The 19,766-nt window shown below is 48.1% G+C and overlaps 1 protein-coding gene across 1 annotated transcript in view; it reads right to left on the bottom strand.

The window, feature by feature from the left end:
* Positions 1 to 1,972: 1,972 nt before the first annotated feature.
* The window catches only part of zgc:66443 (uncharacterized protein LOC406856 homolog), a 31,586-nt gene continuing 13,792 nt past the window's right edge, over positions 1,973 to 19,766 (bottom strand). The window contains exon 2 of the mRNA XM_060902645.1: positions 1,973 to 3,335. Coding sequence (XP_060758628.1) covers positions 2,335 to 3,335 — 1,001 coding nt within the window. The 3' untranslated portion in view covers positions 1,973 to 2,334. The remainder of the gene's footprint in view (positions 3,336 to 19,766) is intronic.

The raw sequence follows: 19,766 nt of genomic DNA, 5'->3' as shown, positions 1-19,766 counted from the left end.
CCACTGTTACCCTCCCCAGGAGTGGTCGACCAATAAAGATTACTCCAAGAGCAAGGCGTGTAATAGTTGGGGAGGTCACAAAGGACCCCAGGATAACTTCTAAGCAACTGAAGGCCTCTCTCACATTGGCTAATGTTAATGTTCATGAGTCCACCATCAGGAGAACACTGAACAACAATGGTGTGCATGACAGAGTTGCAAGAAGAAAGCCACTGCTCTCCAAAAAGAACATTGCTGCTCGTCTGCAGTTTGCTAAAGATCACGTGGACAAGCCAGAAGGCTATTGGAAAAACTTTTGTGGATGGATGAGACCAAAATAGAACTTTTTGGTTTAAATGAGAAGCGTTATGTTTGGAGAAAGGAAAACACTGCATTCCAGCATGAGAACCTTATCCCATCTGTGAAACATGGTGGTGGTAGTTTCATGGTTTGGGCCTGTTTTGCTGCATCTGGGCCAGGACGGCTTGCCATCATTAATGGAACAATGAATTCTGAATTATACCAGCGAATTCTAAAGGAAAATGTCAGGACATCTGTCCATGAACTGAATCTCAAGAGAAGGTGGGTCATGCAGCAAGACAACGACCCTAAGCACACAAGTCATTCTACCAAAGAATGGTTAAAGAAGAATAAAGTTAATGTTTTGGAATGGCCAAGTCAAAGTCCTGACCTTAATCCAACTGAAATGTTGTGAAAGGACCTGAAGCGAGCAGTTCATGTGGGGAAACCCACCAACATCCCAGAGTTGAAGCTGTTCTGTACGGAGGAATGGGCTAAAATTCCTCCAAGCCGGTGTGCAGGACTGATCAACAGTTACCGGAAACATTTAGTTGCAGTTATTGCTGCACAAGGGGGTCACACCAGATACTGAAAGCAAAGGTTCACATACTTTTGCCACTCACAGATATGTAACATTGGATAATTTCCCTAAATAAATAAATGACCAAGTGCAATATTTTTGTCTCATTTGTTTAACTGGGTTCTCTTTATCTACTTTTAGGACTTGTGTGAAAATCTGATGATGTTTTAGGTCATATTTATGCAGAAATATAGAAAATTCTGAAGGGTTCACAAACCTTCAAGTACTACTGTATATTACATAACAGTTTCTATTACCATTTGAAAGTGATTTGGAATATTGCAAAGCAGCTGCTCTTGCCTAGTTTGTTCATTAAATATACAGTTTCTAAAATTTAGAGTCATCTGTTGCTTATAAAGTAAATTGCAGTGAAATCATTTGCAAACCCTGTTCTTCTCTCCAAGTGACACTTTCCCCTCTGCTGAAATTACATATGCACAAACAGAAGTGAACAAAGCCGTTCGCAATATTTGTTGCATGGCAACGATAAAAAAAATCATACTTTTTCTCAAAGTACGCAGCACTGTTAAAAAATTACACACTGTAGCATTAGTGATGCTCCTTGTTGAAGCAGAACTACTCAGGCATGTAAACTGCTTAATACTTTATTAAAAGCATTAAAAACAGACCTTGGAAATTAATTTCATCCCAAACAAGGCTTAAGGAGAAACTTCACCCCAAAGCCCAACGTGTTTATTGCATGTTTATTGCATGTATGAAGTGTCTGATGATTCACTCAGTGCAATTTTAGTTTATTGATAAATCTCAAATCTGTGAAATACAAATCCTACATCATTTTAGAAATAAAAAAACATTTTATTTCCTGCTTTTGTGCTTTCATGTGCACATGTAAATATTATTGCCCTAATTTACTGAGCGTGTTGTTACTATTTGCTACATATACACCAAAAAAAAATCATAGTAATTAGTTTTGAAAAAAAAAAAACTGGTGGAGCTGTTCTTCCTTCTTTGCAGCTTCAGCAGTTCTTCATAAGCAGGCTTTTTTCAAGTGTTGGAGGCACAACACCTCCAAATTGATGTGATGCGGCATGATAATTAAAGCCAAGGGAAATGAGAAAACAAAATAAACACTGCAGCATTGACAAAAATCCATTAAATTTTGATCTTGAGTTGCAACGTGTTAAACAAGCCACAAATCTTACACATCTTCAGATGAAGGGTGAAGTCAGAAAAAGGAGTATACTTTGAGGATAAATAGATATTTTATCTTTTTAACTGAGAGATTTACATAAAATAAAAATCCTGGGGCAGATAAGTTTATAACATGTATAATTAGATCATACTAGGATCAGACTGACATATCAATGTATCATGTGTTACAGAAGGCAGTCTGACTTTTCTACATGACTGCATATTCAAACTGTGAACTTTTGCAAAACACACAATAATAATACTTAAAAATATCAAACAGTTCAGTACTCCAGAACAACGGGTTGGTAAAGGAGGAGTATACTCTATGTTTGAGTCTGAAAGCCAGTTTGCTGTATACTTTGACTGTCTTTGTCGATGAGATGCTGCTTTAACAGGTGAAGCTGCAGTGACCTGGCTACAGTGAAGCTCTGGTCACAGAGAGAGCAATTGTATCGCTCATCATAATGTTTGCGTTGGTGTTTCTTCAGTGTGTGGCTGTCACTGAAACTGCGCTCACAATGAGCGCACCGATACGGCCTCTCTCCTGTGTGAATACGCACGTGTCGCCGCAGGTTGCTTCTTTGGCTAAAGCTCTTGGAGCACCAGGTGCATAAGTAGGGCCTCTCTCCAGTGTGTGTGCGCAAATGGCGCCGAAGGTCAGCTGACTGGTAGAAACCCTTGCCACACCAGTTGCAGCCGAAGGCTCTCTCATGAGCTTGCTGGTGCATCTGTAGCTTTTTCAGTTCTGTGAATGTCTTTCGGCAATGTGAACATTTATACAGCACGTCATTGTGCACCTCTTTACTCACATTCTCCAAGCTCCTTGTCTGATTCGGCTGAGCTGTGTTGTGGAGCTCTCCTCTCTCTGTTACCTCTGAGATCAATACATTATGACTGCCTGTGCTGGGACTGCCCATTCTCTGAGAGGATTCAGGGCTATATGAATGACCCGGATCTGTAGGAAGGTTAGTGTCTGGTAATGATACTGGAATTTGCTTCTCTTCTGGTTCAAGCTTCACTCTGTGCAGTTTTACAACGGGCAACAACACTTCTTGAAAGGTGTTCTCATCTGTGTTTGCAGAAGGGGGATTCTCTGTGCACAAGTCCACATTGAGGGTTTTAACCTCAGGATCTGGGTCTTTTTTGCAAACTGGTACCAGGTCTTGTGTCTGTGGCATCTTCTGCCCAACTGAACCTTCACTTAATACTTGGTTCTGGTTCACTTCTAGAGGTTCTGCTTGTTGTTCCAGGTTCAAGCCCCACTCCTTTTGTCCACATGGAGAGATTTCCTCTGAGCCAGATTTGGAGGACTTCTGGGCTGGTTCTGGACAGTCAAAAGAAAACAATTAGTGAATATTATTTTAATAAGGAGCAATGCTATTTTAATTGTAAAGTGCTAATAAGCAACAAACTCTGGGATATTAAGTACAGGGTACCTTTGTTCCTACAGTTTACAATCAATTCAGAAGTCTGTGTGGGTGCATTAATATAGTAACAATATCATCTCTAGAATTAGTGGCACTCTTACTGAAAATAAAAAAAAAAAAAATGGAGAAAGAAGTTGAAAGTCACATGCAATGAAGGGATATTTCGCATGTCATTTTAAAAAAAGAGCACCCTCTTTCTAAATAATTTGCTTTTAAATATTTTTATGATGGCACTGATTGTGATTGAGATTTTAAATTTTTTAACATCATGGGAAAACAGCAAAATACAGGTATAAAGGCAATAATATACCTCCTACACACCGAGAGCAATTAAATTCTATTTTATTCAAAGATGATAATTTGTTTACACTTATTTTTAACATTGGATTTGGAAAAGGCATTCTTGGGATTAATTCAAAACCATTTCCGGTGAGTGACTCTGTCAAGGATATGTCTTGTCTCCATTCCTCCTTGTGGTTTTCCTGGAAAGGATATCAAGACAAAGCCACGGTTGGAGAATTGTCCAGTACATTAAGCTAGAAACAATAACCTGGTTGTTTGCAGATGGTGTCCTTTTGGTACGATACTAAGGCCCTGTCCACACGGCAACGGATTCAGGTGACTCCGATACAATTGCTTATCGTTTAGGCCTGGCGTCCACACGGCACCGGCGTTTTGGGTGCCCAAAACGCAATCTTTTTGAGAACGGGTTCCAGAGTGGAAAGATCTGGCAACGTTGCCGTTGTGAAGTCGTCTGGATGAGTAGAATGGATTTGTTTATGATGATGTCACAACCACATGACTGAGGGTGCTTCACGCCGGGTAGAAGTGTAACGAATATCACCAGGAAAAAGCCTTACAGAGCACTAGTGAGAGTGAAACACGAGCTTGGATATTATTATTATTATTATTATTATTATTATTATGTTCAGTGTTAGTTCACAGTAGTAATGCAAGAAGCAGAATAGTGACAGTAATAGTGAAGCAAAAACATGCAATTGTACAAACACTGCAGCTCTACAGCAAAATATTCATTTATGAAATGGTCTGATTCTTAACACCAGTAGTGCCAATGATCTTCTCATTGCGATGCGAGTTGTCAACAAATCCTATAACTTGGTTCATGAAACGCGCTTACAAAATATTTTCACTGTGAATATTTATTGTGTAATGGTGCAATCCCTCCAGCAAAAATAGGGGGAAAAAGGAGCGATCTCAACTCTTCAGATGTTGATTTAAGTCCGACAATACATTCCTCAAAAAGGGCGTAGAGGAGCAAATTAATCCAATTTATTCCGGACCATAAAAGACGCCGCCTTCCGCGTAGAATCATACGTCATCCTCGCCGCCATATTGGAGAGGTCAAAGCGGAGAATAAAGATTAGCTGCGTTTAACTGTACCAACAGGTTTACCGTCCAAACGAGATCATATGGGATTACCTTTCACAAGTGAGAAACAACAAATTAATCCATCAACGTGTATCATTCAATTTATTCTGGACCATTGAAGACGCCGCCTTCCGCGTAGAATCATACGTCATCCTCGCCGCCATTTTGGATAGGTCAAAGCGGAGAATAAAGATTAGCTGCGTTTAACTGTACCAACAGGTTTTCTGTCCAAACGAGATCACATGGGATTACCTTTCACAGGTGAGACTGGAAAAATACTTTTCATTGTATTTGGTCATTATAATGTAATTTTACAAACAGATTTTCCTGACTTTGTGGCTAATATGAAGTCTCGCGCATAATAGTTTATGCGCATGCGTCGTTACTTCTTCTATTGTTCTGGTGTCTCAGAAGGGACCGTCTTACAGCGCCCCTAGAGGTGTGGCATGTGTATTGCATCGTTTTCAGCAAGCGTTGCATTGCCATATGGACCTGATATTTTACTGATTGTTGCCCATTTGGACGCGATATATTTTTAAATAACATCTCGTTGCCGTTGTCGTGTGGATGTAGCCTAAGTGGACCTCTCACATGCACATGAATATTTCACTGTTGAATGTGAAGCATCCATCCATTATCTGTAACCGCTTATTCTGTGCAGGGTCGCAGGCAAGCTGGAGCCTATCCCAGCTGACTATGGGCTAGAGGCGGGGTATACCCTGGACAAGTCACTAGATCATCGCAGGGCTGACACATAGAGACAAACAACCATTCACACACACATTCACATCTACGGTCAATTTAGAGCCACCAATTAGCCTAACCATATGTCTTTGAACTGTGGGGGAAACTGGAGCACCTGGAGGAAACCCACACAGACACGGGGAGAACATGCAAACTCCACACAGAAAGGCCCCCATCAGCCGCTGGGCTTGAACCCAGAACAGTCTTACTGTAAGGCAACAGTGCTAACCACTACACCACCTTGCCGTCCAATTCCAACCACTGGTCACCCCCACTGTCAATATACATAATAACCAAGTTCCTCCGGATGCTCCAGTTTCCCCCACAGTTCAAAGACATGTGGTTAGGCTAACATGGGGAAGCCTTGTGCTGAAGTGCCCTTGAGCAAGGCAATTAACACCCAGCTGCTCCCCGGGTGCTGTAGCATAGCTGCTCACTGATCTGGGTATGTGTGTGTGCTTATTGCTCACTTGTGTGTGTGTGCGCGCATGCATGTGCTCACTGCTTCAGATGGGTTAAATGTAGAGGATGAATTTCACTGTGCTTGAGTATGCATGTGACAAATAAAGGCTTTTTCTTCTTGAGCCCAAGTTATCAGTTTGCCTCAAAGATGAGGAAGTCATAACCTAATAGTTAGAGAAGCAGCTTTGGGATCAAAAGGTCACCGTTTTGATTCCCTGGACCAGCAGGAATGGCTGAAGTGCTCCAACCCCCAACTACTCTGAAGATGTTGTACGTTGCTCTGGATAAGATCATCTGCCCCCTCCTAGAACTGCCACCTTATTGTGGTGAAGGGGTTTGTGTGCTTGAATGATCCTAGGAGCTATGTTGTTGGGGGCATTACGCCCGTTAGGGTTTCCCAAGGCAGACAGGTCCTAGGTGACAGGCCAGACCAAGAGCAGTTCACCAAACCCCCTTATGGAAATGAAAAAAAAAAAAATCAAGGACCATGACGTCGCCCGGTATGGCGCAGCCAGGGCCCCACCCTGGAGCCAGGCCTGGGGTTGGGGCTCGTATGCGAGCGCCTGGTGGCTGGGCCTTTGCCCACAGGGCCCGGCCAGGCTCAGCCCGAAGTGGTGACGTGGGACCGACCTCCTGTAGGTTCACCACGCACAGAGGTAGCCGTAGGGGGCCGGTGCAGTGTGGATTGGGCGGCAGTCGAAGGCAGGGGGCTTGATGACCTGATCCCCAAACACAGTGGCTAGCTGTTGGGACATGGAATGTCACTTCGCTGGGGGGGGGGGGGGGGGGGGGGGGGGAAAGAGCCTGAGCTTGTGCGGGAGGTTGAGAGGTACCGGCTAGATATAGTTGGGCTCACCTCCATGCACAGCTTGGGCTCCGGAACCCAGCTCCTCGAGAGGGGCTGGACTCTCCACTTCTCTGGAGTTGCTCATGGTGAGCGGCGGCGGGCTGGTGTGGGCTTCCTTATAGCTCCCCAGCTCAGCCGCCATGTGTTGCAGTTTACCCCAGTGAACAAGAGGGTCGCCTCTCAGCGCCTTCGGGTCAGGGAAAGGGCTCTTGCTGTTGTTTGTGCCTAAGGGCTGAATAGCAGTATAGAGTATCCGGCCTTCTTGAAGTCCCTGGGAGAGGTACTGAGAGGTGCTCAGACTGGGGACTCTATTGTTCTACTGGGGGACTTTAATGCTCACATGGGTGACGACAGTGACACCTGGAGGGGTGTGATTGGGAGGAACGGCCTCCCCGATCTGAACCCGATTGGTGGTTTATTATTGGACTTCTGTGCTAGTGACGGTTTGTCCATAACGAAGACCATGTTTGAGCATAGGGGTGTCCATAACTGCACGTGGCACCAGGACACCTTAGGTCGGAGGTCGATGATCGACTTTGTTGTCGTTTCATCTGATCTCCGGCCCGATGTCTTGGACACTCGGGTGAAGAGAGGGGCTGAGCTGTCAACTGCTCACCACCTGGTGGTGTGTTGGATCCACTAGCGGAGGAGGAAGCCAGACAGACCTGGCAGACCCAAACACATGGTGAGGGTCTGCTGGGAACGTCTGACCAAGCACTCTGTCAGGGAGGTCTTTAACTCCCACCTCCGGGAGAGTTTCTCCCAGCTTCCAAGGGAGGCAGGGGACATTAAGTCTGAGTGGACCATGTTCTCTGCCTCCATTGTCGATGCAGCTGTTCGGAGCTGTGGCCGCAAGGTCTCCGGTGCCTGTCGGGGCAGCAATCCCCAAACCCGGTGGTGGACACCGGAAGTAAGGGATGCCGTCAAGCTGAAGGAGTCCTATAGGGCCATGTTGGCCTCCAGGACTCCTGAGGCAGCTGACGGGTATCAGCAGGCCAGGCATGCCGCAGCTTGGGCAGTTGCGGAGGCAAAAACTCGGAACTGGGAGGAGTTCGGTGAGGCCATGGAGGAGGACTATCGGTCGGCCTCGAGGAAATTCTGGCAAACCATCCGGCGCCTCAGGAGGGGGAAGCAGTACTCTGCCAACACTGTTGACAGTGCAGGTGGGGAGCTGTTGACCTCAACTGGGGATATTGTCAGGCGGTGGAAGGAATACTTCGAGGATCTCCTCAATCCCACCGTCACGTCTTCCATTGAGGAAGTGGAGGCTGATGACTCAGAGGTGGACTCGTCCATTACACAAGCCGAAGTCACTGAGGTGGTTTGCAAGCTCCTCAGTGGCAAGGCACCAGGGGTGGATGAAATCCGGCCTGAGTATCTCAAGTCTCTGGATGTTGTGGGGCTGTCTTGGCTGACACGCCTCTGCAACATCGCATGGCGGTTGGGGACAGTGCCTCTGGAGTGGCAGATCGGGGTGGTGGTTCCTCTTTTTAAGAAAGGGGAGTGGAGAGTGTGCTCCAATTATAGGGGAATCACACTTCTCATCCTCCCCAAGAAGGTTTACTCCAGGGTACTGGAGAGGAGAATTCAGCCAATAGTCGAACCTCGGATCCAGGAGGAACAATGCGGTTTTCGTCCTGGTCGTGGAACACTGGACCAGCTCTATACCCTTCACAGGGTGCTCGAGGGTTCATGGAAGTTTGCCCAACCAGTCCACATGTGCTTTGTGGATCTGGAGAAGGCATTCAACCATGTCCCTAGTGGTATCCTGTGGGGGGGTGCTTCGGGAGTATGGGGTTCGGGGCTCTTTGCTAAGGGCTGTCCGGTCTCTGTACGAATGGAGCAGGAGTCTGGTTCGCATTGCCAGCAGTAAGTCAGACCTGTTCCCAGTGCATCTTGGACTCCAGCAGGGCTGCCCTTTGTCACCAGTTCTGTTCATAATTTTTATGGACAGAATTTCTAGGTGCAGCCAGGGGCCGGAGGGAATCCTGTTTGGGAACCACAGGATTTCATCTCTGCTTTTTGCGGATGATGTTGTCCTGTTGGCTTCTTCAAACCAGAACCTTCAGTATGCACTGGGGCGGTTTGCAGTCGAGTGTGAAGCGGCTGGGATGAGAATCAGCACCTCCAAGTCCGAGGCCATGGTTCTTGACTGGAAAAGGGTGGCTTGCCCTCTTCATGTTGGTGGAGAAGTCCTGCCTCAAGTGGAGGAGTTTAAGTATCTCGGAATCTTGTTCATGAGTGACGGAAGGATGGAGCATGAGATCGACAGGCGGATTGGTGCAGCCTCCGCAGTGATGCGGTCGCTTTACCGGTCCGTCATGGTGAAGAAGGAGCTGAGCCAAAAGACGAAGCTCTCAATTTATCGGTCAATCTACGTTCCGACACTCATCTATGGTCATGAGCTTTGGGTAATGACCGAAAGAACAAGATTGCAGATACAAGTGGCTGAAATGAATTTCCTTCACAGGGTGGCTGGGCACTCCCTTAGAGATAGGGTGAAAAGCACAGTCACTCGGGAGGAGCTCGGAGTAGAGCCGCTGCTCCTCCACATCAAAAGGAATCAGCTGAGGTGGCTTGGGCATCTCTTTCAGATGCCTCCTGGATGCCTCCCTGGGGAGGTGTTCCAGGCATGTCCCCCCGGGAGGAGGCCCCGGGGAAGACCCAGGACACGCTGGAGGGACTATGTCTCTCGGCTGGCCTGGGAACGCCTCAGTGTTCTTCCCGAGGAGCTGGCTGAGGTGTCTGGGGAGAGGGAAGTTTGGGCTTCCATGCTCAGAGTGCTGCCTCCGCGACCCGGCCCCGGATGGGATGGGATCATCTGCTAAATACTAGTAATATAATGTAAAGCTGGTCAGATATGAAGGTTAAGTTGGAAGGACAGGCAAAGGGGATTCCATGTGCAGAATTAGCAATTTCTCCATCGAACTCCCATGTTATGGCTCTTACAAAGCAGGTAGGAGGGAGTACTGATAAGTGACTTTGGTTGGGATGATCCGGGGTAAAGGTGGGACAGTGAGTCAGCCATGGTATTCTTGGAGCCTGGTCTGTACAAGAGCCTGAAGTTGAATTCAGGCACTTGGCTGTGTTCAAATATTCAAAGTTCTTATGGTCCAGGAATAGAATGAAAGGGTGATGTCATAGTTTTATTCAGCCATGGTCAGCTTCTTGGCATAAAAGGCTACTGGACTGAGTTTGGGGTTCTCCTGCAAGCACTGGGCCAATACAACTCTTACACCTGTCTCTGAGGCATCCACCTCAGTGATAAAGGGTTTGGCCAGATCAGGGCGATGAAGAATGTGAGCCATGGTGAAAGCAGTTTTAAATCTGGGGAAAGCCTCTTCTGCTACTTGGGTCCATTTTAGGCACTTGGGGCCTTTCTTCAGAGAGCAGTAAGAAGGGTAGCAATGGAGCTGAAACCCCTTATAAACCGTCAGTAGAAGTTTGGGCTTTGGTATTACTTCAGACATCATCAAGTGATGTCAACTGGGGCAGGTTCAGCTTTGTGCCTCCTAAAGTCAATGACCATTTCTTTGTTTTTTTTTTGGTGCTGAGCGCCAAGTTTTTCCTGGTGCACCACTCTGCTAGCCGCTGCACCTCATCCCTGTAGGTCAACTCATCTCCTCCAGTTATGAGCCCCACGATGGTAATGTCATCTGCAAAATTAATGATGGCATTGGTGGGGTGTGTGAGGTGTATAGGGTGTACAGGAGTGGGCTCAGCCCTGTGGAGAGCCAGTGCTGAATGAAAGGGTGATAGAGCTGTGAGGTCCAATTTTGACAGTCTGTGGGTGGTCTGAAAGGAAGTTCTTAATCCAGGCACAAATGTAAGGGGGGAAGTCCAGGGCAGCCAGCTTGTCAGTGAGGATGTCGGGGATGATTGTGTTGAAGGCTGAGCTATAGTCAGTGAAAAGCAACCTTATAGAGTTCCCCAGGTGGGTCAGAGCAGTGTGGAGGGCTATGGAGATGGCATTGTCCATAGAGCTGTTTGCTTTGTATGCAAACTGGTGGGGGTCGAAGGTTGGAGGAAGACAGGCTTTGATATGGTTAGAGATGAGTCTTTCAAAACATTTCATAACTACAGATGTAAGTGCAATGGGACTGTAGTCATTGAGGTTGCTGATGGCTGGCTTTTTGGGGACGGGGATAATGATAGTTGATTTGAGACAGGGTGAGATGATGGTGTGGCAGCGGGTGCATGGCCAAGCAGCAGTCTGTGAATGGAGGGCGGGGTCAGGGAAGGTAAGTGGCTAGGTCATTACATCTGATGTCAATTTGTGTGTGTGTGTGTGTGTGTGTGTGTGTGTGTGTGTGTGTGTGTGTGTGTGTGTGTGTTGCAGGGATGGAGTATAAAGGGAGGGGAAGAGGAGAGAAGAGGAATTCGCTCCCAACCATAACACGTGTGCGTGCGTAAGTGAATGAATGAATGAGTGAAAGAAAGAACAAAAGAAAGCTGAAAAGCCGAATAAAGTGTGTGTGTGTGTAAACACAAATTCTCGCCTGCCGTGCTTCTGTGCTCCACCCACATCGGGGATTACTACAGTGGTGCCGAAACCCGGAACGCACAGAAGGGAACCACCCCATGGAGTCCTCCCTGTTCAAAGAGCTCATCCTTGCCCTCGCTACCACCCAGCAGAACCAGCATCAAGAGCTGATCACCCTCCGGAAGGAGCAGCAGCAGCGCTTCGAAGCCTTGATGCTGGCCTAGCAGGAAGATCGCCAGGCGTTCTGGCACCGGCTCATGTCAGCAGAGCCGCCGGCCACCGCTGCCGCCACCCTCACGAAGATGGGACTGCAGGACGATCCGGAAGCATTCCTCGCTCTCTTTGAGCAAGCAGCCGAGGCGTGGGGGTGGCCGCTGGAGCGGTGCGCCTCCTCCCGCTCCTGACTGGCAAGGCGCAGCTCGCAGCGCAGCAGCTCCCTGCTGACAGCCGGCTGGTCTATACGGACCTGAGGAAAGCCATCCTGCAGCGGCTCGGCCGCTCCCCGGAGCAACACCGTCAGCACTTCCGGACGCTGACACTGGAGGAGGTCGGCCAGCCGTTTGCATTCGGCCAGCAACTCTGGGACGTCTGCCGGCGGTGGCTGAGGGCGGAAGACCGCGACGCCAAGGAGGTCACCGATCTGGTGGCACTGGAGCAGTTCATCTCTCAACTTCCGGAAGGAACGGCAGAATGGGTCCAGTGTCACCGCCCGGCGTCGCTGGAACGAGCCATCGAGCTGGTGGAGGACCATCTGGAGGCGGCTCCGACGGCAGGCAGACGAGGTGTCTCCCCTCAATTCTCTTCTCTCTCTTCCCCCCTGTCTCTTGTCCCCCTCCCCATCCTGTTCCCCTGCCACGGAGGCGGTGGCTGGCTCCTCCCCAGCTGGCCCGTCGCACCCGTGGTGTCCTCCCATCTCCCTCTTCTGTGTCTGTGTTGTCTCCCCCTCAGGTGAGTGACACCCATAACACCAGTGCAGAGGGAAAGCCTGGGCTGGTGTGCTGGTGCGGCGGGGAATCGGAGCGTCTCCCGAGTCAGAGCCCGGCAAGGGAGGTGGGGGCTGTCATCCGGATCCCCGACGCGCCAGAAACTGCCCCCGATCGGGCCGGAATGTATCGTGTACCGGTGAGTATTCAAGGGGATACATATCACGCTTTGGTGAATTTCGGTTGCAATCAGACCTCAATTCACCAATGCCTGGTGCAAGGTGAGGCATTGGGGGGAGCACAAGCAGTGAAGGTGTTGTGTGCGCACGGGGATGTTCACCATTACCCTCTAGTGTCGGTCCAGATTCTATTCCGGGGCCAAACGCATAAAATGAAGGCGGCGGTTAATCCTCGCCTTACCCACTCATTGATCTTGGGTACTGATTGGCTGGGATTTAAAGAATTAATGGAGTATTTAACATGTAGTGGGTCCTGCCCTAGTAGGTCACGGGAAGATCCTGGTGTGGCATTGGCTGGAGAAGCGGTCACAGAGCCGTCTGCGTCAACATCGCGTCAGATTGAGGAGCACCCCGCTCCTCCTCCCTCTCTCGGGGAGTCCCTTGGGGATTTCCCGTTAGAGCAGTCACAAGACGAGACTCTGCGGCATGCGTTTAACCAAGTGAGAGTAATTGATGGTCAAACTCTTCAGCCAAGCGCGGCACCGACCTTCCCCTATTTTGCCATTATTAAAGATAGATTGTACCGAGTGACGCAGGACACTCAAACTAAGGAACGAGTAACCCAGTTGTTAATCCCAAAGAGCCGTAGGGAACTCGTATTCCATGTGGCTCACTTTAATCCCATGGCCGGACACTTGGGGCAAGACAAAACACTAGCCCGAATAATGGCCTGGTTCTATTGGCCAGGGATTCGCAGGGATGTCCGTCGGTGGTGTGCGGCGTGCCGTGAATGCCAATTAGTAAATCCCGCAGCCACTCCAAAAGCGCCATTGCGCCCTCTTCCTCTAATCGAGACCCCATTTGAGCGAATTGGGATGGATCTTGTCGGGCCATTAGATCGGTCAGCACGGGGATATCGCTTTATTTTAGTTCTAGTGGACTATGCAACACGATATCCGGAGGCAGTGCCTCTCTGCAATATCTCAGCACGCAGTATTGCGGAAGCACTCTTCCGCATTATCTCCCGGGTCGGGATTCCGAAAGAAATCCTGACAGACCAAGGCACCTTGTTTATGTCACGCACACTGCGCAAGCTGTATGGGTTACTGGGGATTAAGTCTATCCGCATCAGTGTCTATCACCCACAAACGGATGGATTAGTAGAGCGATTCAACCAGACACTCAAAAACATAATCCGGAAATTCGTTAGTGAAGATGCGCGTAATTGGGATAAGTGGCTCGAACCCCTGTTGTTCGCAGTATGAGAGGTCCCGCAAGCCTCCACAGGGTTTTCTCCCTTTGAATTATTATATGGGCGTAAGCCGTGTGGCATTCTGGATGTGCTGCGGGAAAATTGGGAGGAGGGACCTTCACCAAGTAAAAATGAGATCCAGTACATTCTTGACCTGCACTCAAAACTCCACACCCTCACGCAATTAACCCAGGAGAATTTATGGCAGGCACAAGAACGTCAAAGCTGGCTGTATGACAGGGGCACGCGCCTTAGAGAATTCACGCCGGGAGAAAAAGTACTCGTATTATTGCCCATGTCGAGTTCTAAATTAGTCGCCAAGTGGCAAGGGCCCTTCGAGGTCACACGGCGAGTCGGGGACGTCGACTATGAGGTAAAGCAAACGGATAGGGGCGGGGCACTGCAAGTCTACCACCTCAACCTTTTAAAACGCTGGAATGAGGGGGTCCCCGTGGCGTTGGCGTCGGTAGTCCCAGAGAAGGCGGAGCTGGGGCCGGAGGTAAAAAAGATAACATCTCAGGCCATTCCGGTCCCTTGTGGAGACCACCTCTCGCCGACCCAACTCACGGAGGTAGCCAAGTTGCAGAAGGAATTTTCCGACGTGTTCTCGCCCCTTCCGGGTCGTACCCACCTCATAGAACACCACATCGAAACGCCCCCGGGGGTGGTAGTGCGTAGCTGCCCTTACCGCTTGCCCGAACACAAGAAAAAGGTGGTTCGGGATGAACTCAAGGCCATGCTCGAAATGGGCATAATCGAAGAGTCCCATAGTGACTGGAGCAGCCCAGTGGTCCTGGTTCCCAAGACCGATGGGTCGGTCCGGTTCTGTGTGGACTATAGAAAGGTCAACGCGGTGTCTAAATTTGACGCGTACCCAATGCCTCGCATTGATGAGTTGCTTGATCGGTTAGGCGCTGCTCACTTTTATTCGACACTGGATCTAACCAAGGGATATTGGCAGATCCCCTTGACTCCTCTATCCCGAGAGAAAACGGCCTTTTCCACACCGTTTGGTTTACACCAATTTGTCACGCTCCACTTTGGGTTATTTGGGGCGCCCGCTACGTTCCAGCAGCTTATGGACAGGGTCCTCCGCCCTCATGCTGCCTACGCGGCCGCCTATCTAGATGACATAATAATCTACAGTCATGATTGGCCGCGGCACCTGGAACACCTGAGGGCTGTTCTAAAGTCGCTGAGGCGAGCGGGCCTCACAGCTAACCCGAAAAAGTGTGCAATTGGGCGGGTGGAAGTACGGTATCTGGGGTTCCACTTGGGTCATGGGCAGGTGCGTCCCCAAATTAACAAGACTGCAGCGATTGCGGCCTGCCCGAGGCCCAAGACCAAAAAGGAGGTGAGGCGGTTCTTGGGGCTGGCTGACTATTATCGTAGGTTTATACCTAACTATTCGGACGTCACCAGCCCGCTAACCGACCTCACTAAAAGGGGGGCTCCAGATCCGGTCCAGTGGACGGAGCAATGCCAACAGACCTTCTCTGAGGTAAAAGCTGCACTGTGTGGGGGGCCACTTTTACACTCCCCTGACTTCTCTCTCCCCTTTATTTTGCAGACTGATGCATCGGACAGGGGGCTGGGGGCCGTTCTGTCCCAGGAGGTGGAGGGTGAGGAGCGCCCGGTGCTGTACATCAGCCGAAAGCTGTCGGTGCGCGAAAGCAAGTACAGCACAATTGAAAAGGAGTGTCTCGCCATCAAGTGGGCGGTCCTCGCCCTCTGATACTACCTGCTGGGACGCCCTTTCACTCTCTGTTCGGACCACGCGCCCCTCCAGTGGCTCCACCGCATGAAGGATGCCAATGCGCGGATCACCCGTTGGTATCTCGCTCTCCAGCCATTTAAGTTCGAGGTGATCCACAGGCCGGGGTCAGGGAAGGTAAGTGGCTAGGTCATTACACCTGATGTCAATTTGTGTGTGTGTGTGTGTGTGTGTGTGTGTGTGTGTGTGTGTGTGTGTTTGTTGCAGGGATGGAGTATAAAGGGAGGGGAAGAGGAGAGAAGAGGAATTCGCTCCCCGACCATAACACGTGTGCATACGTGAGTGAATGAATGAATGAATGAGTGAAAGAAAGAACGAAAGTAAGCTGAAAAGCCGAATAAAGTGCGTGTAAACACAAACTCTCGCCTGCCGTGCTTCTGTGCTCCACCCACATCGGGGATTACTACAGATGGCTTGCATCAAGGAAAGATTGAAGTTTTTGGTAATGACCCCTGAGAGCTGGTACTTACCAGGCATGTCCCTCTAGATGTTTTTACCTACTGGAGAGATTATATTTCCCCGTTGGCTAGGGAACATCCCAGGAGGAGCTGGAATTTGTGGCCAGCACTAGAAAGTCTGTGCTGACCTTCTCAGCCCAATATTCTCTTAACATTGCCAAAAAGGATGGAATTAGCTGTAGAAGGTGTAAACCGATCAAATAAAACCAGTAACAGGCTTCTATATTTACACAGTCCTAGCTCCATGTGACTTGTATATATCCATCCATCCATTATCTGTAGCCACTTATCCTGTCCTACAGGGTCGCAGGCAAGCTGGAGCCTATCCCAGCTGACTATGGGCGAGAGGTGGGGTACACCCTGGACAAGTCACCAGGTCATCACAGGGCTAATACACAGACAACCATTCACACTCACATTCACACCTATGGTAAATTTAGAGCCACCAATTAGCCTAACCTGCATGCCTTTGGACTCTGGGGGAAACCGGAGCACCTGGAGGAAACCCACACGGATACGGGGAGAACATGCAAACTCTACACAGAAAGGCCCTCATCAGCCGCTGGGCTCAAACCCAGGACCTTCTTGCTGTGAGGTGACAGTGCTAACCACTACACCACCGTGCTGCCCGACTTGTATATGACGCGGTACGCGGTGGTCCGGACTACCGTTGTGGTCCGGACCACGCCGTTTTCAGGTGTGGTCCGGACCACCAAGTTCAGAAGACAAATAAAAAGTCTTACTGTGATGTTGCATGGTTTAGGCCTATCCATAAAGATAAATTATTTTTCACTTCCCTCGTGGCAGCTCCCGCTTTTTTACATGCGTTAGAACTGGTATCTTTTATTGCGCGTGTGTTTTACGCATGCATTTCTCTTCCGGTTTGAGAAAAAATAACAAATGATGTACGACTTTGTAAAAAAACTCGTATTAAATGACAAACACAGTATGATTTTGGTAAGTTTTTATTTATATCGTAATATAATACAGCATACGGTGAACCGGACCACAATCCAGGAAAAATAATTAATTAATGCCCTCGTTTTGTATGGAAAATACGGTGATCCGGACCACCGCGTACCGCGTCATATAGAGAATTAAAAAATGGATTTGTGCAAAAGCAATTATACCTTATAATTGTTACAATTGTTGTACCTTATAATGTTACAATTCCTAAGTCACACATTCGATTATAGCCTGAAGCTATGTGTAGGTGTTTGATAATGTTTGAGATCATAATTAGATTCAAATATCAGAACGTTTTGCAGAGAAATACATAGGTAACGTATATATAAGAAAAACATCTTCCCCCAACTAATCTGTGATTCTATGAATTGGCAGAAAGACAGCAGTAGTAGAACAAAGTGGATGAATAGCTCGAGTGCTTCAGGAAGTCAGTCAGCAATAAACCATTAAGAGTTATGAATATCAAGAGCAAGCTTTAATGTCTGTTAGAAGCCAATGGAAATCGAATAAGAGTGGGATAATGTCCTCTTTCTTTTCCTGGTAAGGGTTGCTAAGTTCAGATGGAGATGAGGCTCCCATATGGCCCTTTTCCACTACCCTTTGTCAGCTCACTTCAGCCCGACACGGCTCGCGTTTCGACTACCAAAAAACAGCACGACTCGGCTCGCTTCAGCCCTGCTTAGCCCCTAAAACTCACACCGTTTTGGAGTGGGGCTGAAGCGAGCCAAAGCGAGCCGAGTGAGGCTGGGGGCGTGAGGAGACACTCCCCTGTGCACTGATTGGTGAGGAGGAGTGTCCTCACATGCCCACACACGCCCCGCGAGCACGCTGGGATCTGTAAACACCGCAAACCCGGAAGAAGAATAATTACGAATTACGAGAATTTCTGAAGCCTTATGCGCCTCGCCTCATCTATATGCTCTTGCCAGTATCTGTTGGCGTTGTCGGTGACTACAAGCCACAGCACCAAGACCAGCAACACTAATGACTCCATGTCCTCCATGTTTATTGTTTACTATTCGGGTCGTGAGACTACCGCTTAAAAGCTCACTGATGTCGTTAAGCAGCGCAAACAGTGACATCACGTGACGTCCACCCACTTTCGCTAACTCCACCCAATGTGTCCACCCACTTCCAGCCAGCACGGTTCAGCGCGGTTGTAGTCGAAATGCAACTCCAACAGCCCCGCTCAGCTCGACTCAGCTCGACTCAGCACGGCACGGCTCAGCCGCGTTTGTAGTGGAAAAGCGGCAATAGAGACACAGCAGGAACCCTGGTCAGCACAGATGCCAGGTCAGTCTAACATCCCCGTTCCTATTTATTCTTGATTATAGTAATAAAAACAGCATACACTACACAATAGTAAATATACAGACTGATCTACAAATGTGTTGTTAGCACCAGTCTTATTCTGATGGCGTTAACAGAAGTTTTTTCTGCACAATAAAAAGTTTTAACATTTTTATTAGCAACCTACAGTAATTTCTAACCTACTTCATCAATTTAGTTGATGAAAACATTTGTTTATTAATCTAACTACATCACATTTTAAGCACAGTTTGAACATATTAAGGGCTACACTGAAGCCATTATTTATTTCTAGTTTTTGTTTGCGGTATTTTTATCCTGTTACTCCATTACTTTAAACATTGTAGTTACAAATTGTGGGTTTAATCAGAAGTTAAGATTTTAATCAAGGATTTTTTGGGCCATGTTTAAAATGAAGTGCAACACAGCTTGAATTTAAATAATATTCAGAGCATCACTAAACTGATTAATTTAATGTCTGAGAACATATGTACAGTTGTATGCAAAAGTCTGGGCACCCCATGACCAAATCACATATTTTGTTGATTTTTAAAGTGAAAAGAAGTAAACACATCTTCTGCAGCAAATTATTTTTAAAAGTACCTTTTTTTTTTTTGCAAAATGTTAAAGCACGGGGCAGCACGGTGGTGTAGGGGTTAGTGGTGTCGCCTCACAGCAAGAAGGTCCAGGTTCGAGCCCCGTGGCCGGCGAGGGCCTTTCTGTGCGGAGTTTGCATGTTCTCCCCGTGTCCGCGTGAGTTTCCACCGGTTTCCCCCACAGTCCAAAGACATGCAGGTTAGGTTAAGTGGTGACTCTAAATTGACCGTAGGTGTGAGTGTGAATGGTTGTCTGTGTCTATGTGTCAGCCCTGTGATGACCTGGCAACTTGTCCAGGGTGTACCCCGCCTCTCACCCGTAGTCAGCTGGGATAGGCTCCAGCTTGCCTGCGACCCTGTAGAACAGGATAAAGCGGCTAGAGATAATGAGATGAGATGTTAAAGCACAGTTCCATTCCCAATTCCAGGTATATTAAAATAGGAACTTGATTGAATTGATGCTTACAAAGCAGGGGAAGGCTATAAAAAGATATCGGAGTGCTTCCAGTTTACAATTTCCACTGTCAAAAATGTCATTAAGGAATGGCCTTTCAGGGGAAATGTGGAAGTCAAGGCAAGATCTGCAAGACCAAGAAAACTCTTAAGTAGAGCTGCCAGTATGCTAAGCAGAACGTCAAAGTAAAATAAACAGACTAACACAAGGACCTGCAGGAAAGTTTAGCTAAGGAGTGTTGTTGCACCATTGTGCAGTGTTGCACAAACAGGATCTGCATGGCTGAGACATCACAAGGAAACCTTATCTGTAACTTAAATAAGCCTAATATCTGGGTAAGCCAGAGGCTTTTTGGAACATAGTGTTGTGGGCTGATGGAGTAAAAATGGAACTCTTTGGCCACAATCACCAATGGTTTGTTTGGAAAAAGGAGCAGCATTTGATGACAAGGACACCTTTGCAATTGTGAAGCGTGATGGTGAATCTATTATGA

This window comes from Neoarius graeffei, chromosome 20, assembly GCF_027579695.1.
Source record: "Neoarius graeffei isolate fNeoGra1 chromosome 20, fNeoGra1.pri, whole genome shotgun sequence".
NCBI lineage: Eukaryota > Metazoa > Chordata > Actinopteri > Siluriformes > Ariidae > Neoarius > Neoarius graeffei.
The sequence above is the reverse complement of the archived record's forward strand: the minus strand, read 5'-3'. Positions and strand labels throughout refer to the sequence as shown.